The 27606-nt window shown below is 37.9% G+C and overlaps 1 protein-coding gene across 2 annotated transcripts in view; it reads left to right on the forward strand.

Moving 5' to 3' along the window:
• LOC126195429 (clavesin-2) overlaps positions 1–24652 on the forward strand; it is an 86267-nt gene extending 61615 nt beyond the window's left edge. For both annotated transcript variants that reach the window (XM_049934040.1, XM_049934041.1), the window contains exons 5-7: positions 3829–3945; positions 9208–9301; positions 24252–24652. In XM_049934040.1, coding sequence (XP_049789997.1) covers positions 3829–3945; positions 9208–9301; positions 24252–24406 — 366 coding nt within the window. In that variant the 3' untranslated portion in view covers positions 24407–24652. The remainder of the gene's footprint in view (positions 1–3828; positions 3946–9207; positions 9302–24251) is intronic.
• The last annotated feature ends 2954 nt before the right edge of the window (positions 24653–27606 follow it).

The following is a 27606-nucleotide window of genomic DNA, read 5'->3' on the forward strand; positions in this document are numbered from 1 at the left end:
CTGCACAATTAGTCTTATATCTACTAAGATGTCACTCAAACTCTGTTGACAGCACAGTTCTATTACATAGGTGAAGTTCTCAGAGCTTATTTGACCTGTGATCAAAGTTGCTCAACAGCACCATTAAAGCTGTCTCTCTGTAAATTATACCTGTGATTCTAAATTTTTTTGTTTTATTTTTATACAAGCTTATTTTCAATGTGCACTGACTCCATTTCATTTTTACCTGACCCATGTATTCAATCAGTACAGTCACTAATAGAATTGTATTTATAAGGTATATATTGTACTGCAATGCCAGCACATGTTCTGACTACTTTGTGGTAAATTCCTTCCCTATGTTATATGATGAAGGAATAGAAACCACCAACTTCGTATGTGCTGAAGAATAAATTTTATTTCAGAACCGTAGAACACACACATGAAGAAATGAAATGTCGTGTGGCTAGGGCCTCTTGTCAGAGAGACCGTTCGCCTGGTGCAAGTCTTTTGAGTTGACGCCACTTTGGCGACTTGCGTGTCGAACACATGAAGTACAAATATGGGAGGAAACTGCGCAAAGACAAAGTTATCAAATAACATAGATCAAAGGGTCTGCAAGTCAAAACTCAAAGGTGCTCCCTTTGTGGTCAAAAGTCACTACAAATTGAAAGGCATTGAGCTGCAGACAAGCACAATGAAAACAATGGTAGATATATTCAGCTATAGGACCAAGTCCTTCATCAGACATAGAAAACTCACAAACATTTACACAAACCCAGCTCATACACATATGGCCACGGTCATCTCCAGGCACGAAGGTTTTTATTCCCTGTTGGATTTTCCATTGTTTGAGCTATGTGAAAATATGTCAGTGACAGAAAGACATAGTTGTTTACAGTACGTAGTGAATGTTCTAAAATTTCAGATTTCTGCTAGATATGGAAAAATGAAGAAAGGTAATCAGTTATCTGACTTGCAACACATTAGTTTTACTAAGAAAGAATATTGGGTTAAAAGATTACAGCTTAATGGTTGGAGAATTTACAGTCACCTGACTTACAGAGGATCAGCTTTATTAAGGAAGCATACTGTATAGAGCAATTAGTAAGAAAACTTACAGTGTGTATTGAAAAAATATCTGATTGTGTACAAAAAATTGCAATTTTGTTTCTAAACATGAAGCAATGCAATGGAAGTAGTGATTTAACATACACTATTTTCATTTAGTTTTATTTTCTTTGAGGTTTGCATGAACTGAAGTGTAATTAAAAGGTGTATCACTACATTTTTGTTCTCATGTGAATAATTTAGGGGTAAAGGAGACAACCCCCAAACAGCACACACACTCAGTGTGTCGCTACATTGTGCCAGCTGCAGTTGGGGAGAGGGAGGGAAGAGATGGTAGGTGGGAGTGAGGGTTGGGGAAGGGTGGCTGACAGCTCAAGAGGAAGATAGCAGGTGTGCAAGACAGGAATGTGTGAAGGATGTGCCCGGGACAGAAATGCGACACAGGGCACTGGAGCCAGTGAGTTCGTGCAGTGTACGATGATGAGGAGTGGAATGGCAGGGGCTGCAGGACAGAGGAAGGAGAGATTGTTTGCCAGATTGTGTGGGCGCAGTGGCTTAAAAGAGATAGAGGATAGGAGGACTACATCATCGAGTAAAACAGAAGTGATTTCTGGTATTCCCCAAGGTAGTGTTATAGGCCCTTTGCTGTTCCTTATCTATATAAACAATTTTGGAGACAATCTGTCCAGCCGTCTACAGTTGTTTGCAGATGACGCTGTCATTTATTGACTAATAAAGTCATCAGAAGATCAAAACAAACTGCAAAACGATTTAGAAAAGATATCTGAATGGTGCAAAAAGTGGCAATTGACCCTAAATAACGAAAAGTGTGAGGTCATCCACATGAGTGCTAAAAGGAATTCGTTAAACTTTGGTTACACAATAAATCAATCTAACCTAAAAGCCATAAATTCAACTGAATACCTAGGCATTACAATTACAAACAAGTTAACTTGGAAGGAACACATAGAAAATGTTGTGGGGAACCAAAGACTGGCAGGACACTTAGAAAATGTAACAGACCTACTAAGGAAACTACTTACACTACGCTTGTCCGTCCTCTTTTAGAATACTGCTGCATGGTGTGGGATCCTTACCAGATAGGACTGACGGAGTACATCAAAAAAGTTCAAAGAAAGGCAGCACGTTTTGTATTATCGCAAAATATGGGAGAGAGTGTCACAGAAATGATACAGGATTTGGGCTGGAAATCACTAAAAGAAAGGCATTTTTTGTTGCCATAGAATCTTCTCACGAAATTCCAATCACCAACCTTCTCCTCCGAATGCGAAAATATTTTGTTGACACTGACCTACGTAGGGAGGAACGATCACCATGATAAAATAATGGAAATCAGAGCTCGTACGGAGAGATATAGGTGTTCATTCTTTCCACACGCTATATGAGATTGGAATAATAGAGAATTGTGAAGGTGATTCGATCAACCCTCTGCCAGGCACTTGACTGTGATTTGCAGAGTATCCATGTAGATCTAGATGAACATGGTAACTCCCACTTACATAGTCCAGAAAAGCTGGTCCAGTTCTGCCACTGAGTGGTCAACTCTGCTTGTGGCCACAGTTTGGTGGTGGCCTTTCATTCTGGTGGTCAGGTGGTTGGTGCTCCTGCACACATATAATGTTGTGCATGAATTGTAGCATAGCTGGTATGTGAAATGGCTACTTTAACATGTGACCCCACCTCTGATGGAATAGGATAAGACTGTGACAGGACTATATTAGGATGTGCTGGGTGGGTGTTATACCCAGATCTTCCACGGTTGTACGACCATTGTGACAACGGGTGGGCAGTGGGAATGGCATAGGTATGGAGCAAGATATGAAGGTTGGGTGGATGGTGAAATACCACTTTAGGTTTGGTGGAAAGGATTGTGGGTAGGATATCCCTTATTTCCAGACACAGTGATACATAGTCATATGCTGCGTGGGGTATCTTGTCACGCTCTGCGCGGCACCCTCCATTGGCAGTTCGAGTCCACCCTTGGGCATGGGTGTGTGTGTTGTCCTTAGCATAAGTTTGCTTAAGTTAGACTAAGTAGTGCGTAAGCTTAGGGACTGATGGCCTAAGAAGTTTGGTCCCGTAAGACCTTATCACAGATTTCCAAAAAAATAGTCATAGGCCTGCCAATGGACATGGTTCACTTGCCCCAATCTGGGATGATATTGTGTAATAAGGGGAGTACAACATTGCAATTAGTACTTGGTGGTGATGGGAGGATTAGGGGTGTCTTCGGATATGGTGTGGGAAATATGCTTGTGGACTGGGTTTGGTGGATAATGCTTGTCTGCAAAGGCATTTAAGAGATCTTCAGCATACTGGGAAAGTCATGAAGATATCATCAATGAACCTGAATCAGACAATGAGTTTAGGATTTTGAGAAGCATAGAAAGGAGTCAGTCAGAAAGGCTCTTTTATGAAGTTGGGACCTGATGACAGAAGCATTTTTGTCTTGGTTACTGCAGTACTATTATGTTTCAAGAGATGTTGAGGAGGTCCCTACTGAGTGACTGCAAAAATCCTCCCTCATTTCACTATACATTTAACCATGAAAAACATAAACCTGTGAATATTCTTCTGGTATTTATTTCAGCCTTGAATACAATCAGTAAGTGATGGTGACAAATTAACCAGAACGCTCATGGTGTGGTGCAAGGATCCATTAAGTAAAAACTTAAGTTTTACTTATACTAGTGCAGTACTCTTCACATAATTTGTTGCTAAGGTTATACAACTGTACATAGCTACTTATCTTTCCAGAACTCAACCCCAATGAGGCATAAAGAGATGCATTTCCTTCATGTTCCACATTATGCCAACAAAGTTTTTGAGTTCTTCACTGCACTTATGAATGAGAAGTTAAGGTCCCGTGTTGTGGTAAGTGATAGACAATAATAGTAGTACAAACAGTAATAAAAAGAATAATAATAATAATAATAATAATAATGTATTCATGTAATCAGAATAAGTGATGATTAGTTAGTCCATCTGGTTACAGACACATTCTTACTTTTAGTAAGAATATCAAGTGCATGTATAATATGCAGAGTGATGAGGTAGCTTGTAAAAGCAAAGTGTGATTGAATTAATTAGTTACCAAAAACCAAAGATTGCACAGAAGCCTCTTCAATCTTAAGCATTCTTAATAAATATTTACATTATATAATTAAAGTCACTAACAAGTGCACTGTGAGACATATAAATACAACACAAAACATAAAGGTTGTGTGTCTTTGTATAAGATAACTAAGTCAGTTGTTTATTCAGGTGCTGAAGTCTTTAGATAGTTTCCTATAGGCAGAAGATAAGTCAATAAGAAAACAGCTCTTTCCCCTTTCTTTATTTAACACAGTAACAAATCTCCTAAATGCTTAAACAAGTACACTGAGCTCATTCTTAGTTTATGTGATGTTAACTTCATTTTAATATAATAGAGGGAAACATTCCACGTGGGAAAAATATATCTAAAAACAAAGATGATGTGACTTACCGAACTAAAGCGCTGGCAGGTCGATAGACACACAAACAAACACAAACACACACACAAAATTCAAGCTTTTGCAACAAACTGTTGCCTCATCAGGAAAGAGGAAAGGAAAGGGAAAGACGAAAGGATGTGGGTTTTAAGTGAGAGGGTAAGGAGTCATTCCAATCCCGGGAGCGGAAAGACTTATCTTAGGGGGAAAAAAGGACAGGTATACACTCGCACACACACACATATCCATCCACACATATACAGACACAAGCAGACATCTCACAAGCAGACATATTTAAATATGTCTGCTTGTGTCTGTATATGTGTGGATGGATATGCCTTTGCCTTCAGGAAAGACATCGAGCATGAATGGATGCAGGTGGTCAGCAATAATGTTTGTGTGCTGCACAGTTGTCACAGTACCTTTGATTACGCAACAGGTCTTATAGAAGCCCAAGTGAATGGCCGCCATAGTATAATACTGTTCCTACTAACCTATGTTCATGATGCAGTGCATATTTTGAGCAGCTGTTCACCTGGATGACAACATATCTGTACATGACTAGCAATCTGGTGTAAAAAGAAACAGGATTCATTCACCCTGGTGACATATTTCCATTTATACACAGTCAAGTCTCAGTGATCCAGTTCCCACTGCATTTGTCATTGACAATGTTGTTTGGCTGCATTGGAATATGTAGGGTTCATCTGCTGCAGAGTCCCACATTTGGCAATATGCACTAAATTGTGTTCTCTGATACACTTGTGCTCGAAGTGGCATTTTACTGCACCATCGGATCTGCCACAGATCACTGCTTATTCTTCTTTACAACACAGACAAGTCTCTGACCTCCATATTCTGTGATGAAGTGTGGACGTCTGACACCTTGTCACCAACTCATAGTTTCACTGTTCTTTCACCTGTTTCTGTAGATACTCGTGACTGTATCGAGCAAACAGCTGACCAGCTACACATGTCCGAGATGCTCATTCTCAGGCATTGTGCTATAGCAATCAGCTCTTTGTTTGAGTTGTTTATGTGAGGGGATTTTGCCATTTGTAATCCTAATCCTCACTAGAATGATTTTCCATTTGTCTCTGCCTTGCTAAAATACTTTCCTTGTGTAATGTGCCTGCAATGTCACCAGGCAGCTTTCAGCCTCACGGTGGCCTGTTGTCATAATGTTTTGGCTCATCAGTGTATGTCTTGAAGCACTGACACACCACCAAGAGTGGCCTCTTCATGCCAGCCCAATATTGTGCTACTCAACTAGAAACAATACCACAGCCACAATAATTACTGTTTTTTAAATAACTGAATGTTTCCAGGATGAGATTTTCACTCTGCAGTGGAGTGTGCGCTGATATGAAGCTTCCTGGCAGGTTAAAACTGTGCTGGACCGAGACTCAAACTCGGGACCTTTGCCTTTCGCGGGCAAGTGCTCTATCAACTCAGCTACCTAAGCATGACTCACAACCCATCCTCACAGCTTCAATTCTGCCAGTACCTCATCTCCTACCTTCCAAATTTCACAGAAGCTCTTCAGTGAACCTTGCAGAACTAGCACTTCTGGAAGAAAGGACATGGCTTAGCCACAGCCTAGGGGATGTTTCCAGAATGAGATTTTAACTCTGCAGTGGAGTGTGCGCTGATATGGATTTGTGAATTCCTTGATGGTTGCACTTTTGAAACTAAAATCCATTGATTGTGTACATAATGTCCACTGAAGTATGTGAACTGCATCTATATTTTGTTACTTATGAAGGGACACACTTTATTGTCACTATTGGAAAGTCATCACATTGCAATCATTAGTTTCCAGGCTTGATGATATATTCCTGTGATCTTTATTTCAACCATGACAGTATGTTTTTCTGTTCTTCTCTTTTTTTACTTAATTTTAAATAATGTTACTTATTGTTTGTGTTTTATTCAAAAAGAGTTTTTATTTTTTAATTGTTTAACGAATGAATTATGCTACTGCTGTCTGCATACTTCCAGTTGATGATGAGTTATAAAATCATACTATGGTGAAACTTGGTCAGGGTTGCCACAAGTTCTGGAAATCCGGGACTATCAGGAAATTTCAAGCATGTCAGGGAAATATCAGGGAAATTTGAAAAAAAAAAACTGGAAAAATCTTGTTTTTGTCTCAGTAGATGAAATGGTTTGTTTAGTGTGATGTCACGCATCGTTGCTGGCTGGGCGCAGTTGAGTACGTGCACCGCTTTCCTACTCCTTTATTCTTACTGCTTCTACCACTCCCCGCAGTTTGCAGCCAGTGCTGCCACCACTTCTTGCCACTAGCCTAGTAGCTGCCAGTGAGAGGCAGGGAGGCGAGTGGTTTGTTTGGATCTGATTCTCAGAGACTGTTTCTGGCTGGAGATGGTGGTCATGTGTGCATGAGATGTGCCTGAGTGATTGTGTGAACATGTGTGTGCTCTCATTTGCTGACAGAGGTTTTGGCTGAAAATGTAGTTGTGAGAGTGTGACTGTCTTTTTCTATGTGCCTGTCTGCGGCTCAGAAATCACCTTCATGGTGAGTTGCTGCCTATCCTCATTAGTATTGATTCTCAAATGATTTGCACAAGCATCTGTTGCACGGATTGATCATTGGGGTCTCATTTCATCAACATGGTGTCTGTGACATGTGAATAGCTGGCTACACAAGTGGACTTCCATGACGGGCCAGCCAATTTCAGTGGGTACCTCTTAACGAATCGGGCCTGCCGATCTGAAACCCACTGTTTTCCACTAATGTGCAAGCCTTGCCCTTTGGATATGGTCTCACTGATCTGTTTGTGTGTGGTGTAATGTGGCAAATTTTCACGGTTTATCTGTGGACCCAGGAACGCGGTGCTCCTCACCAGGCCAGATGCCATGGGCAATGGATTTCAGGAACTGCAACTGTCTCACCACAAGAACATTGTACAGTGTGGCATTTATTCTAGCATATTTTTGACACTTTGAAAGTAGTTTATCTATTAGGAAGTGTGGATGATAAAGAGAAAAAAATTGTGGCAGTTGCTGACAGTTTGCATGCTATGTACTCATATGTTTCTTGAAAGAGGAATCCCACAATACCAGTAAAATAATAGACATAACACATTGGGCAATCAGTGACAATAACGAACCTAGTAACACCAAAATGTTATTGGTGGTCACGTGCTTTGTTGGTTTACACAAGTCTTCCTTGCCTTACACACGTCTCTCAAGAGGCCTACTTTTTTTTTAAGGATAGTTCTGAAATCGGTGAAGCTATTTTAAAACTGTCTTGCGACTCCAAGGAAATGCATATTTTTTCATCAAATGTGTTTTGTTTTATTGAAATAAAATAACCTCTTTAAACAGCAGCTGTTTTAACACTAGTGTCCCAATGGCTACATTCATTAAACAGATATATATTTTGGCTTGCTTTCTCCATGTAAAAGCAGTTCATTACAAAAGATGTTAATGTTAGCACTCAAGATTTTTGCTCACACATTTAGAAATACAGAAGTCCTTCAATTTTTTTTTTTTCAATTTATGTCTTTATGTACCCTTGAGATCTCAAAATTTGCTAGGGAAAAATGCTAAAACTTGTCTGTAAATTAGGGAAATATCAGGGAATTTCACTTAGAGTAACTTGTGGCAACCCTGTTGTCTCACAGAGATAACAGTTTTGTAGTACTTGGGTATTTCACAAAAGCTATATCTCGTGTTATTACTAGAACCTCCCCTACAGCCCTCTTTAAACAGCAGCTGTTTTAACACTAGTGTCCCAATGGATACATTCATTAATGTTGTGTGTTATTACTAACACTTTTCTTTCTCTTTTGCAAAGTACAATACCAAGGCTAAAAATTGGCTTCAGAAAACTTTGTGTTTATCTTTATTTCAGAAATTAATTAATTCAATCATGTAAACTTAATGTATAGACTGCACCAAGAATAAACTACCGTTATACTCATTAATGCTATTTTTATTTATGTTAGTTAAAGTCAGCTAAGTAATTTTGAAAAAAAAGCAGCTATTTTGGGGAAAAAAGTACTGCATCTTTAGTTATAGTAAATAGCTTTTCTTATTTTTTAAATATCATATTGGTATCTTAATGTTTGCCTTGCTATTTTCCAAATAAAATGTTACCTACACCTCTTTTGGCCTGCTTAAAATTCTGTAATACTTGTGAAACAACTTTACAATGAATAGTACTACTTGCCATGAGTCAGCTACATGAATACACAACATGTTTTGTTGGAAATATAGCTTAGTGTAAGACTAAATTGTAGAGTTGTCTGTTAGTCATCTCCTTCTACTCCATTGACTAGCATCAATACAGAGATTATCAAGCAAAGGAATTAAGTTTTTGTTACACTGATTTTGATTATAATATGGTTCATATGAAATTTTTTATATAATATTGTGTCATAATATTAGTCTTTTCATAGGATTGTGCTTGGGTAAAACATAGATCATGGACTTCTGCATTTCTGACACTTCTCTTGGTGGTGGTATCTAGGAATATTCTTCTGTTGTGTAAAACTAGAGAAAATCTGTGCATGCATATTATATACTGCCACATTTCTTTTTATAAATATTTTAGTTAAAAAGAGTAATGACATAACCAATTATGAGATGTCAATTCAAATAAGTCTAATGTTAGACATTTATAATTAATTTCTAGTTTCACCCAAGTATCGATGACCTGAAAGAAACTGTGAACCCAAAAATACTGCCAAAAGAATATGGAGGTTTCATTCCAATGGCTGACATGATAGGTATGTGCCAGTTTGAATTATTTATTACAGTTAAAATCTGTTGTTGTGGCAGGATAGTAACTTACATCATTTTACTATATTTCACTCTCTAGTGTGTAATTTTTTTCTTGATTTTTTACTTAATTCACTGTTCTCACACATTTGTAATTTGCCAGCTAGTTCTGCTCTGTACTCTGTGCCCTGGGGTTTTGTCTAGGGTGCAGCTCCTGTCCAGAGTCTCTAACCTCATATGGTTGATAAGGATCTTGCACAAAGCTTTGCTGCTTTTATGTCTATCAGAGTTTTTCCACTTGTAATGGTCTCTTAAAAACAATATTAAAAATGGAACTAAAATCAAATAAAAACAAAAATATATAGAATGTTTTAGGGCAACTCCAACAAACTTTGAGGGATGACACAAAGACGATCATTTTTTGATAACCAACATACACGGTCTGGTCCACCACCAGCGGTGATGATGTGCACTACCACTTAGTCACCTGCTGTGTAGCTCTTAGTGAGGTTGTTATTCTGTGAAATCATACCACTTCTGTCATTCAGCTTGTGTTGTTGTAGTACTGTGTCCTCAGTGATATTCATCTTGCCAGTAGTGCATTCAGCTTGTACTGTTATAATACTGTACCTCAGAGGCATGCATCTTACTATAGTCCTGAATTCAGGTTTTCTAACTGTTCTGATATACATACATTTTGTGCACTTTGTATCAAGCATCATTACAAAAGCAGAAGTGTAGCAGAAACAAAGAGTTTATTTTATTTTTTTTAATTCTTTACTGGCTTCCAGTATGTCAAACATTCTGACAACATGACAGAAGTCAAGACACAGTAGTTACTCTGAATGCTGCCCACAGTAATCCTAATACTGGAACAGTAGACTTTGTAGTGAATGAAGAGCAACATTAGTTACCTGAACTCTTCCAAATTCTACCTGTTTAGTTCTTGCATTGCCTCAGAAACCAGATAAACTTTAGTAAACCATACTCCACTGCAATATGAAAGTAATGTTCCAGAACTACTGCCCCTCAGGCTGTGTACAAACTAAGCCATTATCTTTCTTTTTTTTTTTTTTTGTCATGGAAGAGCAAATTGTAAACAGTAAAAGATTGATGCTGACAAGAATACCATATTGATTGTTCATGGTTTTCAGCTTAAGGTGGCTCATATTATGGTTACAAATGCAAAGTTACTGATTTGTCTCTGTCAGAGTTTTAAGTTTTCTGAATAATTTTAGAGTCATACTTTGATAAGGCCAGTAGAATATCACACCTAAGTAGTTGTTGGGTCTATCATTGTTTCCAGGAATTAGGCCAATTGCCTGTTCCATCTTAAAAGGTCATTGTTGAGCCAATCTTACTTTGAGATATATTTCAACACTGGTTTTGTCAGTCATTCTTCTGGAATTCTATTCACACACTCTTTCACCAGTTTCTATGTTTCTCTATTGTTTTGTTGATCCCTTCAGCTTTAAGTTCTTCTATAACTTGTCAGTCAGTCCTAATCTGGTCCCAGTGTGTGCAACTTTTTGCTGCCCTTAGATATCTCATTACAGCAGATAGTTCTTTAAACTTTAGTTTTGTTTCATTTCCTAACTTTTTATTGTAAGGTTCTATTGTTAGTGCTCCATATATACTTAAATTCTTCAAGGTTGTTGTCTATATTGCTGTAAACTTGTTCAATTACTCTATTATTGATAAAAATGTTTGATACCATTACCTTCAAATTATTAATTGAGATTTCCATATTAGTTTTTGTCCAACAGGTGCAACTAATGAATGACACACTGTAATTTCATGTTGTAATCAAATGTTGTTGTGGTCTTCAGTCCTGAGACTGGTTTGATGCAGCTCTCCATGCTACTCTATCCTGTGCAAGCTTCTTCATCTCCCAGTACCTACTGCAACCTACATCCTTCTGAATCTGCTTAGTGTATTGATCTCTTGGTCTCCCTCTACGATTTTTACCCTCCACGCTGCCCTCCAATGCTAAATTTGTGATTCCTTGATGCCTCAAAACATGTCCTACCAACCGATCCCTTCTTCTAGTCAAGTTGTGCCACAAACTTCTCTTCTCCCCAATCCTATTCAATACCTCCTCATTAGTTACGTGATCTACCCACCTTATCTTCAGCATTCTTCTGTAGCACCACATTTCGAAAGCTTCTATTCTCTTCTTGTCCAAACTAGTTATCGTCCATGTCTCACTTCCATACATGGCTACACTCCATACAAATACTTTCAGAAACGACTTCCTGACACCTAAATCTATACTCGATGTTAACAAATTTCTCTTCTTGAGAAACGCTTTCCTTGCCATTGCCAGTCTACATTTTATATCCTCTCTACTTCGACCATCATCGGTTATTTTACTCCCTAAATAGCAAAACTCCTTTACTACTTTAAGTGTCTCATTTCCTAATCTAATTCCCTCAGCATCACCAGACTTAATTCGACCACATTCCATTATCCTTGTTTTGCTTTTGTTGATGTTCATCTTATATCCTCCTTTCAAGACACTGTCCATTCCGTTCAACTGCTCTTCCAAGTCCTTTGCTGTCTCTGACAGAATTACAATGTCATCGGCGAACCTCAAAGTTTTTACTTCTTCTCCATGAATTTTAATACCTACTCCGAATTTTTCTTTTGTTTCCTTTACTGCTTGCTCAATATACAGATTGAATAACATCGGGGAGAGGCTACAACCCTGTCTCACTCCTTTCCCAACCACTGCTTCCCTTTCATGCCCCTCGACTCTTATAACTGCCATCTGGTTTCTGTACAAATTGTAAATAGCCTTTCGCTCCCTGTATTTTACCCCTGCCACCTTCAGAATTTGAAAGAGAGTATTCCAGTCGACATTGTCAAAAGCTTTCTCTAAGTCTACAAATGCTAGAAACGTAGGTTTGCCTTTTCTTAATCTTTCTTCCAAGATAAGTCGTAAGGTCAGTATTGCCTCACGTGTTCCAACATTTCTACGGAATCCAAACTGATCTTCCCCGAGATCGGCTTCTACCAGTTTTTGCATTCGTCTGTAAAGAATTCGCGTTAGTATTTTGCAGCTGTGACTTATTAAACTGATAGTTCGGTAATTTTCACATCTGTCAACACCTGCTTTCTTTGGGATTGGAATTATTATATTCTTCTTGAAGTCTGAGGGTATTTCGCCTGTCTCATACATCGTGCTCACCAGATGGTAGAGTTTTGTCATGACTGGCTCTCCCGAGGCTATCAGTAGTTCTAATGGAATGTTGTCTACTCCCGGGGCCTTGTTTCGACTCAGGTCTTTCAGTGCTCTGTCAAACTCTTCACGCAGTATCTTATCTCCCATTTCGTCTTCATCTACATCCTCTTCCATTTCCATAATATTGTCCTCAAGTACATCGCCCTTGTATAAACCTTCTATATACTCCTTCCACCTTTCTGCCTTCCCTTCTTTGCTTAGAACTGGGTTGCCATCTGAGCTCTTGATATTCATACAAGTGGTTCTCTTCTCTCCAAATGTCTCTTTAATTTTCCTGTAGGCAGTATCTATCTTACCCCTAGTGAGACAAGCCTCTACATCCTTACATTTGTCCTCTAGCCATCCCTGCTTAGCCATTTTGCACTTCCTGTCGATTTCATTTTTGAGACGTTTGTATTCCTTTTTGCCTGCTTCATTTACTGCATTTTTATATTTTCTCCTTTCATCAATTAAATTCAATATTTCTTCTGTTAACCAAGAATTTCTATTAGCCCTCGTCTTTTTACCTACTTGATCCTCTGCTGCCTTCACTACTTCATCCCTCAAAGCTACCCATTCTTCTTCTACTGTATTTCTTTCCCCCATTCCTGTCAATTGTTCCCTTATGCTCTCCCTGAAACTCTCTACAACCTCTGGTTCTTTCAGTTTATCCAGGTCCCATCTCCTTAAATTCCCACCTTTTTGCAGTTTCTTCAGTTTCAATCTGCAGTTCATAACCAATAGATTGTGGTCAGAATCCACATCTGCCCCAGGAAATGTCTTACAATTTAAAACCTGGTTCCTAAATCTCTGTCTTACCATTATATAATCTATCTGAAACCTGTCAGTATCTCCAGGCTTCTTCCATGTATACAGCCTCCTTTCATGATTCTTGAACCAAGTGTTAGCTATGATTAAGCTATGCTCTGTGCAAAATTCTACAAGGCGGCTTCCTCTTTCATTCCTTCCCCCCAATCCATATTCACCTACTATGTTTCCTTCTCTCCCTTTTCCTACTGATGAATTCCAGTCACCCATGACTATTAAATTTTCGTCTCCCTTCACTACCTGAATAATTTCTTTTATCTCGTCATACATTTCATCTATTTCTTCATCATCTGCAGAGCTAGTTGGCATATAAACTTGTACTACTGTAGTAGGCATGGGCTTTGTGTCTATCTTGGCCACAATAATGCGTTCACTATGCTGTTTGTAGTAGCTAACCCGCACTCCTATTTTTTTATTCATTATTAAACCTACTCCTGCATTACCCCTATTTGATTTTGTATTTATAACCCTGTAATCACCTGACCAAAAGTCTTGTTCCTCTTGCCACCGAACTTCACTAATTCCCACTATATCTAACTTTAACCTATCCATTTCCCTTTTCAAATTTTCTAACCTACCTGCCCGATTAAGTGATCTGACATTCCACGCTCCGATCCGCAGAATGCCAGTTTTCTTTCTCCTGATAACGACGTCCTCTTGAGTAGTCCCCGCCCGGAGATCCGAATGGGGGACTATTTTACCTCCGGAATATTTTACCCAAGAGGACGCCATCATCATTTAATCATACAGTAGAGCTGCATGTCCTCGGGAAAAATTACGGCTGTAGTTTCCCCTTGCTTTCAGCCGTTCGCAGTACCAGCACAGCAAGGCCGTTTTGGTTAATGTTACAAGGCCAGATCAGTCAATCATCCAGACTGTTGCCCCTGCAACTACTGAAAAGGCTGCTGCCCCTCTTCAGGAACCACATGTTTGTCTGGCCTCTCAACAGATACCCCTCCGTTGTGGTTGCACCAACGGTACGGCCATCTGTATCGCTGAGGCACGCAAGCCTCCCCACCAACGGCAAGGTCCATGGTTCATGGGGGGGTGTAATCAAAAAAAAAAAAAAAAAAAAAAAAAAAAAAAAAAAAAAAAAAAAAAAAAAAAAAAAAAAAAACTGCAAAAAGACGGCAGTTTGTGCTTCCATAGTATGATATCTGTATTCCAGGATGTGCTCCTTGTTTCTATTTTCTTAAGATATTATTAGTGAATATGTTAAATAATTTCAGTGATAAATTGTACATTTTGTCAAACATGCTGATTTATAGGTATCATATCTGAAATTCTTGCACCTGTTTTAATCATACCTTAGCGTCTATGTACGTATCTGTCAGAATATTTTGATATGTTCAGCATAACCTCTTTTCTCTACTACCTGTCATAGTAGTTGCCTATTTACATCATCAAAGGCTTTTATATAAATTATAGAGGCTACATGCATTCCACATTAAAGTTACAGCTTTTCTGCATTAACTGTTTTATAATGAATACTTGTCTGTGCACTACCTTCAGTTCCTGAAACCATTCTGTTTTTCTAAAATGAATATTTCACTTATACCCTGTAGTCTCTTGCTAATCATTCTAGTGTATATATATTATAGGCCATGACTGTCAAACATACCCCACTAGAATTATCACAGTTATTCCATTTTACTTTTTTTTTTTAAAAAGTGATTACAATTGTATTCCTCCATACACTTATTATAAGCCCAGTCTTCCAGTTCATATTAAACACATGGAGGATCTTCATCTACATCTAAAACTATATGACTACTCTTCAATGGTGGCTCTAGGGCAGGGGCGGGCAGGAATCCTACACGTGTGCGATGCACTTGCACGTGTGCAGTTAACAGGTGTTCTGCGTGCACACAGGGGCAAGCTGGCCACCCGCTTCTCTCCACTCCCCACCATATCGTCTCTCCGCTTCTTCCTCTGTAATGCGTTTTGTTTCCTGGCCTGCATTATTGAATGAAGGAATAAGGTCAGTAGGAGTGCTTGAAAGAAATGGTTCAAATGGCTCTGAGCACTATGGGACTTAACATCTGAGGTCACCAGTCCCCTAGAACTTAGAACTACTTAAACCTAACTAAACTAAGGACATCACACACATCCATGCCCGAGGCAGGATTCGAACCTGCGACCGTAGCAGCAGCGCTGTTCCGGACTGAAGCGCCTAGAACCGCATGGCCACCGCAGCCGGCTGCTTGAAAGAATTGTGGCTTGAAAGAGTACCTATTACCTACGATACGTTTTATTTAATTATCACAGGTGGAGTTTACAATACGTTTAATGTCTGGAACAAAATTTCTACATACAGACAAATGCAAACAGTTACGTAAATTTTCACTACTGATGTTTGCTCTTAACCGAGACTTATTAATTTTCATAACAGAAAAAATCTCTCACAAACGTATGTCGAGCCAAACATTGACATTATCTTCGCGGCTTAACGATGGAGACGAGGAAACTCTTGCTGTGGAAAGTCGTGATAAAAATCTATTAAACGTCTTGCCAAAAGGAACTTGTCTCTCACATGAGAATTATGCTGTAAAATCTACAGTGCAGATCTATTAATTCCATTTGCAAACTGGGATGAATATCATCTAAAGAAACAGCAAATTGTCTCGAGAACTATTCAAAACCTTGAGATAAGTGTGATATATCCCCAAATCGCTTGAGAAATTCCTCTTTTATTGCACTAAGTATGGGAACATATTGAAATTTAATATAGTGGTGTTCAATATTAAACTTCCGCTGACCAGCAAGAATACTATCACATATTATACATTTAGAATTTTCACATTTTTGCACAAAGAAAAAATGATTCTCCCAGTCCTTTTTAAAAGATAGCAAAAGTCCACTTCTCCATTTCCTTGATTCACTCTGCATTTTCTGGTTCTTGAAATACAACGTTCACTACGTAGTGGTCGCTTCGCTTCAACGTCCGCAGCTTATCCTGGTACTACACTGCCGCAACCTGCTGGCTGTCGTCACTCTCCCATTTGACGATTGCATGTGAGCAGCGCACGTGCAGCACTGTGTGCTCATGAGCCGCCTGCAACGTTTGCCCGCCCCTGCTCTAGGGGAAAACTGAACATTGGCGATGAATCAAATTTGCGAGGCCCCTTTCACTTTCCAGTCAGAAAGAAAATGTTAAATGAGCTAAATTATACACTAATAATAATTATACACAAATTTTATTATTATAACATATAAGGATTATTGCAATGACAAAAAGTACATGTAACAGGTACCCATTAAAATAAATGAAACTTCCGGCTTTTCACCTCACTGAATTTTTTTAAAGATTATGTCATAGTTAATACCAGCTGCTATTTCTGCTTTAATTGATAGTACTGACAACACAGATAGTCTTTCTTGACACACCGTGGTTCTTAATGAATTTTAACTTTGAGAAACTTCTCTCAGCAAAAGCTGTACGGACCAGGTACTGTGAATATTATTCTGATTGTTTTGTAAAGATTTGGATATACTTCTTCCAAATTATTTTCTAATATGTGACGAATAAGTTGTTTTGCATCTTTGATTGTGTGCTGTAGGATGCATTTGAAAAGTTAGAGCTCCTCATAAAGTTTGAAAGGCTGTATATTGCTATTTTCACCTTCTCGAAGTATTGTACCTAAATCATAACAGTGTTTGCAAAGGTCATCCATGGATAACAATTTCAAATAATTCATATTGTAAAGAAAACCTAGTTGTTCAAAATATTCATTGAGCACTTTGAAACAACAAACAGTGTCAAGTATTATAGTGTCTGTCATTGCGTTAACTCTGCACTGTATTTCAGCAGATTGTGTAGCTTCATCAATTTGTTCATAATCAAACATTCGTTTTTTTCTGTGCTATTCTTTTTTTAAACTGAGATTCAATTTCATAACTACTTTTTTCTACAAACAATCAAGCTACTGCAGTGCCTGTTACAAATCCTGTCTTACGGAATTCTTGAATCCAGTCACGAAAAGAATGTAAAGTATCAATAGCAACTTTCAAGTTGACTTGAACAGATTACCACAGTTTACTTACATTGTTGACATGTAGTAAAATCTCATACCACACATGTATTGCAACAATAAACTCAAAAGTTAACATTTCCTTCAACACAGTCGCTAAGAGTTTCAGAATCATCAGTTCTATTTTTCAGGTCACTCACCCTTTCGATGGTATCATCAAATTGCAAAAATATCACTTTTACAGCTGCAATTCTACTTTCCCATTGTGTTTCAGACAGAGGTTTCGATGTCAATTTCAATTTAGTTCTAGTGCTTGCTTTATTTTGTAAAAAGCACAGAGGCTTTATTGATGAAGTCAAAAAGTATTTTAGCTGTTGTAGAAGTGTTAGCAGCATCTAGCAAAAGCATATTCCAACAATGGCATCTTCGTGGCGTGAACAAAGCTATTGGATTAATGTTGAGTATTCTTGTTCTAACACCTTTATTAATGCCAACCATATTGGCACCGTTATCATATCCCTGTCCTTGACAGTTTTGGATGTGTAGGTCATTATTTTCTAGTTCATTTAAAACTTCATTTGTTAAATACTCTCCCATTGTTTCTGGGATGGCAATAAACCCAACGAAATGTTCCTCTACCTCTCCAGTTGAGGATTTACAAAATCTTAATGTTATTGACATTTGTTCCACACAGCTCAAATCCCTGGTACAATCGAGCATGAAGGCATAATATTTTGCTTGTCTGCCTCTTTTTATAATTTCGTTGTTAACAGATTTGGACATTACCATAATTAATTGATTTTGTACGTCATGGCTCAGATAATGCTTACATAGTTGCTTTTCGTTAATGTGTTGCAAGTGCTCTTTTAGAGTTAGATCATATTTGGATAACAATTTAAATAGATCTATAAAATTTCCACTGTCATTTAGGTTAAGGGATTATCGATGCCCTCTATACATCAGATTGGGTGAAGCTAAGTATTTTATAATATTGCTCAATCTCCCAAACAAGTTATACCAACACCTTTGTGATTCCCTAATCAGTCACAACATCCTTCTTTTACCATCTGTGTCTGCAAATGTGAAAAAAAAGTCAACATGGAAAGCATTAAACTTTGTATTGAGATATGGAGAAGCTAACCATCTGCAACGTTACTTTTTGCCATTACTCAGTTTTCTAGTAAAATGTCTTTTATTGGCATCTTTGGGGTAGCTTTCATCAGGTTTCTCTAGGTTTTGTTGGGGACCATTTTGAATCTGTTACTGAAAATACCCACTTTCCCAGATCTAATTCTATAAATGACTCTCTTATACAAATGTTTTGTTCTTGATTATCACTTTTGAAGTCTTTATTCGGTGCACAATCTCAGATCACAGTAGTTTCACCCAACTCTGATGCTGTATCAGAAAGGGTAACAGATTCATTTGGCCCTGAAGCTCATTCTGTTTCAGAAACTAAAGTCACTTGGATAAGAGATTCATCGGAGGCCTCTGGAACAGTTAAACCTGCAGGTTTCTTAAGAAATTTCATTGTACTTGAATTCATAGCTTGGTTGGATATAATCGTCTCTGCTTTTCTTTTTCTTTTTGATGCGCTGGATTCCCATTTCCTCCCTTTGTCTCTGTCTCTAGAGGATCCTCCAGACATGATGATGTGAAAAACATTTTGTGCTTAGTACGCTGATAAGTACAGTAGGATACTTAAAGTACTCAGTGTCATAGTATAGAGAGAATAGGCTGTGTGATTATCATACATGGCAGAATATATATATTTTTTTATTCTGTCATGTATGATAGCAGCCAAATAAATATTCCAAGAAATGTTTTTGTGTACTGGCTTACCATAGCATGGTGTTCCTGTAGTATGTATGGCTGAAATTGGTACAACCACACCTTCAGAGATAAAAGACTTGTTCACTTCTAACAGTTTAATAACTTTAAATAAGAGCGAAGTGTCACTTGGTAGGATTGGTTTCAGAGAGCTGGCATTTCTGGCCAAGACAATGCTCTTGCCTGTATTGTCTCTTCCACAGAGCATTGTTGCATTTGCTTCTTGTTGGATCTAAGAGTCAATTCAGAAAATCTGTGCATACCAAGCGGGCTGTGAATATGTATGAAGACAGCTGCCTCTCTAAGTATATAATTTAATAAGTTATTTTACAAAATTTTTTTAGTCTGTATGAACGACTTTACAGCAGAACAGTCTCCCTCGAGTTCCATACATTACTGCCGTCAAGTGTGCATGTGCTGATTCGCAACAGGTATGTCCCTTGTGAATCGTGTAATGTAATAGGGCTACTAGGACCAGTCTGCAGTCCCAGACATGTACGCTTGGTGCACTGCCGCATAGGTGTACACCTTAGATAATGTTGCCAGGTGACCCTAGATAAATATTACTGCATTTGTACGGAAATAGAGACAAACAACTAAGTAGCTAAAATTTTATCAGCTTCAACAACTTTCTTGCGAGACCCCCATAAGCACGAGGCCAGCAGCAGTCGCTGATGCCTAACATTGCCCACTGCTACTCTGCAGTTCACACTCAGCTGGCTGGCAGAGGTTTCGTCGAACCACTTTCACTCTATTTTTCGACCATCCCACACTTAAAGAGCTCATGGGAAAAACAAACACTTGAAACATGAGAAATCAGAACACACACAAAAGATTTATTACAGTGATCATTTATTCCTATGTAGGTGGGAGTCAACAAAATATTTTCACATTTGAAGGAAAAAGCTGGAGATTAAAATTTCATGAAGAGTTCTCGCTATAATAAAAAACACCTTTGTTTTAATGACTGCCATCCCAACTCGTGTGTTATATCCATGATGCTTTCTCCCCTACTTCACAATAATACTTTTTTGATGTCCTCCACCCAGCATATATGTCAAGGAACCCACATTCCACAGCAGTACTTTAGCAGAGGACAAACAAGCATAGTGTAGGCAGTCTCTTTCATAGATCTGTTGCATCTTATAAGTTTTTTGCCAATAAGACGAACTCTTTTGTTTGCCTTCACTACAACATTATCTATGTGATCGTTTCAATTTAAGTTGTTCTTAATTGTAATTACTAGGTATTTAGCTGAATTGATAGCCTTTAAATGTGTGTGAGTTTTCATTTAACCAAAATTTAATGGTTTCCTTTTAATACTCATGTGGATGAAGTTACACTTTTCATTATCTATTTGCACCACACAGATATCCTGTCAACATCATTTGGCTATTGATTTTGATCTTCTGTTGACTTTACTAATGGTAGGTGGCAGCATCTGCAGACAATCTGAGATGGCTGCTCAGTTTGCCTCCTACATAATTTATGTAGATTAGAAACAACAAAGGGCCTATAACATATCATCAAGGAACATCAGATTTCATTTCTGTTTTACTTGATACCTTCTACTATGAATGGTGACCTTTTTAACACAAAAACATGAATCCAACAACAACAAAACAGTGCGCACACAAGTGCCTGCTGAAAGTAAAATGTGTCAGCTGCTTTGGATAAAGACTATGGAATACTTCATAATGGCAAACTGCTTCTGATGAGTGTTACGTCACAGCTGTTCACATTTTCATTTTGAGCAGTTTCCAGTGGACTCATGTGCATGCGCAGTTGAGTAGTGTATGAGCAGTACCTTCTCCTGCTTGTGGCTGCAGCAGTAGCAAGAGGCAGTGAAGCCACCCAGAAAATTTTTTTTGGCGCACCCAAGCTTCCAGATTCATGCATGCCTAGAGCAGTCTGGATTGTAGTGGGGAGGGGGTAGTGACCTGTGTTTATGTTTGTAAACAAAAAGGAAACAACAAAATTACCAGTTCCATCATCAAATGGGAACAAAATGGATTTCTGTGACTGGGAACTATCAAGTGAATTGTATAAATTCACATAATTATGGAAGGCTAAAATATGTTACTGATTTCAGTTGTCTGATATTCTTTCCATGTTTTTGGCAGTCAAGCATTAATCGCCTTGCACAACAATTAAGTTATTTTTGTCAGTTTGCTAAATAAATGTGGCTTTTATTAACCTTTTCCACAAATGCAGTCAGTTTGTAAGAAACAAAGTGTTTCATTCCACACTATTGGCCAGGTTCACTCAATTTCAAGTGCACACTTTCATCTTCTGGCACATATGGCATTATGCCATAATAAAGAACCAAACATGAGACAAAACAGTACTGGTACTCCAAGAAAATTTGCATCCTGAAAAGCACATTGAAAAGCTTAATATCAGGTTGTGGCCTACTTTTTTGTGAATCTGGATGTACGAGCGTGTCCTTTAAGCCGAATTATGCATTTTAGTATGGTTTACAAAATTCCTATGTTCTTGTAGTATCCTCTGATGTCCTATTTTTTTCGTGACATCTTGTAATATCTCTTAATGCTATGTGTGTATGAATGTACGAGCTTCTTATGACATCGCAGCTGCCCACATTTAGTAACACCTGTTTTCTGACACCTGCTAAACGAACCCATGTCTAAGTCGTTGCAGAAAAATATTGCAAATAGTTCTTTGAAAAGTGTTATTTTCAAAGGAAATTTCCTTTTGTGCAAGATGAATTATGTTACGTGTGAGAATGTATAATGAATTTCTTCAATCACAGACTCTCATTTAAAACTTAACACTTTGAGTACCAGCCTCTTAGAATAATTTCGAGCTGAGAAGACCAGAAATTGTCATTGTTTAAAATTTTATTGGCACATTTGTGTGATATATATAAAGTATAACAGACACTAAAAATACCAATATTATATATGAAACCTTAGCTTTTCTTGTGCTACAATATGTACATTAATTTAAACCATCAACTTTTCCAATTTGCGTGTTCACACTGCTTAAAAGTGATGTTGCTATTGGCAAACTACATCACATTCTATGCTGTGAATATCTGTTGTAACTGCCTGGTGAAATCAGTGAGATGAGCTATGATTGGCTTACAAAAGTGCATTGCAATCTCTGTTTCAGTACTTCGGAAACTAGCATGCTGTGTTTGGTGGAAATTGAATATATACATTCATAATAAGAAAATATGCAGCATATTGTAATATGAAAATATCCAGTGTATCATAATACGAAAATATTCAGCATACATGTTGCTGCATCTCAACGATTTTTCCAAAACACGTCTCTCCTCCCCCTCCCCCTTCCACCCCTTTCCCCATTGCTGAGTTTCATTTTATAGAGTGCCATAAAGTCTATGCTGGTGTATAAAAACGGGTCTGAAGGAATGTACAGTATTGCTTATCATGGAAAAAGTATATTTTCACCGTGGAAGAAATGTATTTTCATGTGGGAAAAAGTGCGTTTTTAAATGGGAGATCCGGAAAAAAATTTGGTCCCCTCCCCCCCCCCCCCCCTCTCCCCCACGTATACACCCTGAAAAAGCACCACTCATATCAGTTTTTAATTGTCCAGAGGCCAAAAACCACATAAAAAGCATAAATCAAAACCAAATCAGATTATTAACTTCCATGTGGCTGGCGCAAAACATGTTCAATATGCTGTCCACCATTTCTGCAACAATGTGAAATCAAGAAACAGCATGTTCCACAACTGATCGAAGTGTTTCTGGGGTCACATTCAGAATGTGTTGCACAATGTGAGCCTTCAGTGTAGCTAGGTTTACAGTTGGAACACTGAACATGACATCTTTGAGATAGCCCCACAGCCAGAAGCAGAAGGTTTTCGGGATGGCCAGGCTGTAGGGAAATGGCGGCTGATAATTCTAGCTTTTCCAAAATGGCAGTTCAGCAGCTGGTTAACTGGATTTTCAATGTGCAGAGGTGTGCCATCTTGCATGAAAATGATCTCATCCACACATCCAAACTGCTGGAGAGCTGGAATGACATGGTTGCATAAAAGAGACTCATAGTGCTTACCAGTGATGTACAGGTAACAGGACCGGATTCACCTGTCTGAAAAAATATGGCTCTGTAACAAATAATGCCATAAACCTGCACAACACAGTGACCTTTTCAGGATGAAGTGGTATTGGTTGATTTGTGTGTGGATTCATTGCCCATATTCAACAATTCTGTGTATTGACACATCCTGTCAGATGGAAGTGAGCTTCATCTGCCCACAAAATCTTCCACAGCCAATCATTGTCCACTTCCATGTGAGCAAGAAATTTTAAAGTAAAGGTCTCTCTTGCTGGCAGAAAGCAACTTGTGCTCATGGGTATGTCCAATGTTCAGGCAATTCTCCATGCACTACACATTTTCACACCTCCACTTATCTCCTCCTGCATTGCTGTGGCCACTGCTTCCACTGGCGTCGAATCAATTTGTTTCCTCCTTCTACCAGGTTGCACACCAAAAGAACACATCTTTTCGAATTTTCGAATCATTTTCTCCAGACCCACGACAGTCATCGGACCAAAGCTTGTTTTCAAATCCTTCAGGGTCCGGAACTTCTGCAGAGTGACTTGTGCACAGTCATCATTCTTGTAATACAGCTTTACAAGCAGATCACAATCCTGCATTGAGACAGCCATCGCAAACATCACAGATGCGAAAGGAGGAAAAGCCATGTACCTGGCATGTTTATACCAACTTCAGTGGGTCATGCACATGACAGGTGTTCTCATTTACGTATTCTGGCACATACAGCACCATCTATTATTCAATTTTCACACTATTTGTTTCTTCTGTCATTGGTTTTCCCCCTTCTCCGATAATATTCCATTGCAATTTGACGTCATTCTGATCAGAGGTGTCATTTCTAGTGTTTTGAAAGTTTAACTTTAATTATAATCATCCTGTATTTCAGAAGAAGGCCATCTCCCTGAAAGCTTATGTGTTTATTAGTCCTTTTACTGCGCCTGTCTATAGCTCAACATATCTGCTATATGGTGAATAGCAATCTATTCTTTTCATAATATTCTAAGTGAGAAAGTTATTTTTCATATTCTATATGGGACAAATTCTGTTTCAGCAAACTTCAAAAATGTTCTCAGAAAGAAGAGAGATGTTCTTAAATCACTAGATGATATGGAGATAGACCTGAATTATAAAACGTCATACATTACCGATTTAGAAGATGAACTAAGTGGTGTTGCAGGAAGCTTCCGAAAACTTGAGGTGGACTAGAATTACTGCTGTATTGTGTAATATATTTTACATCAAAATTAAATCAGTTTTATATAAATGTGACTGTTGTATGGCGTTTCTAAATGTCTTACCAATTTTACATGATAAGAGCAGGATACAGTAGTCATTTTTGGTGGTTTCTTTTCCATGTGAATTCTTGCAGTATTAGAAATATTTGTGTATCGTAGTGACCTTGGGAAACTGTTCTCCCAGTCTGATCTCTTCTGTGTTTTGATATGTTTTGTATTGTTCTTAGAACATGGTTGAACTTTTATAGTCCTATGACATTTCACAGTTTTACATATTTATCAGTTCACTGACAACTACTTTAACAATCATGAGTTATTGTACCTGTAGATCATTAAATGAAATAGCTCCAATATCATTTTGAGAAACAGTTTTTATTTGTTTTGAACTTGCTATTACTATACCAAAACATCAGAGAGGATTCAATTTCTTTGATCTACTGGATGCTTTAAAAATAACAGATCAAAATTATTTTACCAAGAAATAACAGCAGTTCCAATAACAGTAATAAGCACAAAGTCCAGAGAAAGATATATAAAATAAAGATAGATTAATTCATTATTTACAACTCCTGCTTTGCTTTAGCATTACCCAATTTGAAATAAATATATACATGCATTGTATAGCAGGTGCTTCATACTTGAATCTTATTATAAGAAAACACCTGATGTGGAATGAACACAGGTTATGTTTTTATTTATGTCTTTAAAGACACTTGAGATTTCTGCTTAGTGTTGTTCTGTTTATATGATAAAGTAACTGAGTTGAGTTGTGTGAATTATGTCTGACTGTATGTAATTATAATTTATTCATCATTATCAGTAAATGAAATTTCTATTATTTTTCTAGTGTATTTTGTTTGTTATAATGTTTGTCAAAACTTTTGTATATACATTTCAATCTTCTCATGCATAGTTGACTGTGTAAAATATGTGACTTATGTACAATTTATATAAATATAAAATACTTTTAATAAGTACTATTTGCCTGGTGGTAAAAAGTTACCAAGAATGTAGTAAAGTGAGTATCTTAAATGTGCTCTGTAGATATAACAACTGTGTTTAAGAAATGAACAGAATATGTTTGTTAATGCCGTCAGAAATGATTGCATTTATTCAGGGAGGTGTTTGTTTATCTATACTTATAAGCATTCAACGTGAAAAGCAAAATAAATTCTGATATATTTTCGAGAAAATTAAGTTATATGTTTTCATTGTAAGTTATGGATTTTTCATCTATCTTTTACTATCTTTTCACCGAGCCTGTAAGGCTGACTAAAGGAAATTTCAGTTCATCTTAAGTTTGAATACTAGATACAAAGAACTAAATTTCCAAGAATTTCAACTTATGTATTTTTGTAACTAAATTTCCAACAATATCAGTTTACATTATGTATTTTTTATTTGACTATTCTTCCATGCTACAATTCATTAATGTGAAAGAGTGCTGAATCAGTTCTTTCTATGGAGTATGAAAAACTGACAGAAGAGAACTGTTTCTCAAAAGCATGTGTGAATTGTTAATGCAGTGTCACAAATTTCAAGCATGCAAGTGCTTAACCATACACACACAAGCTCGTGTTACAGTTTCCAGGCCATAATTTGATAGGTACAGCACTTACTAATATTTGGCAGGTGCTGTTATTGAAAACTTAAGTCTCTTCTTAACCACTTAAAGAAAGCAGTCTGCACATAACTGTGAATTGTGTATGCTGTAGGCAAGTTTGCCCATTCTTACTATTTTGTGGCACTGGTGGTACTGCAAGATGATTCATGGATCCATTTATTAATTCACACATAATTCAGGTAAGCCTACAGGGATGTAAAGTTATACATTGGCAGTCAGACGTAATTGCTGCTGGCAGAGTACAAGTACACCCCCCACCCCCACCCCCCACCCCTGCCAGCAGTATCTTCAGATGTGGTACGGAGCAGCACATGTTCAGCACACCGTTTTCCCAGTCACTGTTGAGTTTCTTGACCTCAGAAGCTCTAATAGTCAGGCGAGTAGTTCCTCAGTTGGCCTCATGAGGCTAAGTGCATCCCATACCACTTCTCCCGTGGAGGAAAAATCCGTGTCAGTACCTGGAATCAAACCTGGGTCCCCTAGGTGGCAGTTGGCTGTGCTGACAACTCAGCTACAGAGGCAGACTCTGCAGAGTATACTGTCCACAAATTATGATCAGCATTAATCAACTCAAACTGACAATTAATCTAATTAATTTTCGATTATTTTATGTATTTATATATGTAAAGATAAAAATAGCTACATTGAAAAATCCTCCACTACTCAGCTACTACTTTCATCTAACACCTTTAGACAAAGCATTTATATAACTTTTCACACTTCACTATCAGCTACTATCAAAGTCTACCTCCATTTTACGAGTATCTCGACAAGGTAGAAAAATTTGGTGCAATTCGGGACTGAATGACTGGGAGTTCGTGTCAGCTTTGCCTGAGTCAGTACTTTTTTAATGACAAAGTTGTGATGTAGTTATGATTACCACCTAGCCCCTAAACACAAAAGCATTATTGATATAACGCAACAAATCAAGCCAAGATAAATTTAGTAATGTGTTTTTGTGATTATCTAAAGATAAGAACTTGTCCTATAAGAAAGCATTATATTTGTATGAAATTATACTGAGGAACAAAAACTAAATAAATTTCCAGCAGTGCTACAAAATGTTTCGTTCTTTTGGCTAATATTTCATGCCACCAAATAATGCTAGCAATGTAAAATAAAAGTATTAGATACAGATTCAATTGCTCTTCAAATATGAGACCCCCCCTCTCCTCCTCTTTATCCTGTATCCAAACAGCTACCCTCTGAGAAATTCAGCATCTTTCGCAGGATTCACCTTCCTTCCTCAACTCTGTTTGTAGTGATACCAACATCACAGTTGTAGAAGCAATTCATGACCCAAAAGCCAATACTGATCTTATGACTCTTCCTACAGATAAGGGTCCAACAATTTTGCTCATGAGTTGCAGTAACTTCATGGCTGTGAATACTCTCCAGCTTCTGGAACCTCTACTTTCAAACTTTTCTGTTGTTATACCATCCCAGGGGTCCTTCAAAATACCTTTTAAAAACCTGGTACATCCTACAACCTGTCACCTGGATCCAAAGATCCACAAACCCTACTCATCTGGAAACTTCAAGGCTGG

Source organism: Schistocerca nitens, chromosome 7 (assembly GCF_023898315.1).
Source record: "Schistocerca nitens isolate TAMUIC-IGC-003100 chromosome 7, iqSchNite1.1, whole genome shotgun sequence".
NCBI lineage: Eukaryota > Metazoa > Arthropoda > Insecta > Orthoptera > Acrididae > Schistocerca > Schistocerca nitens.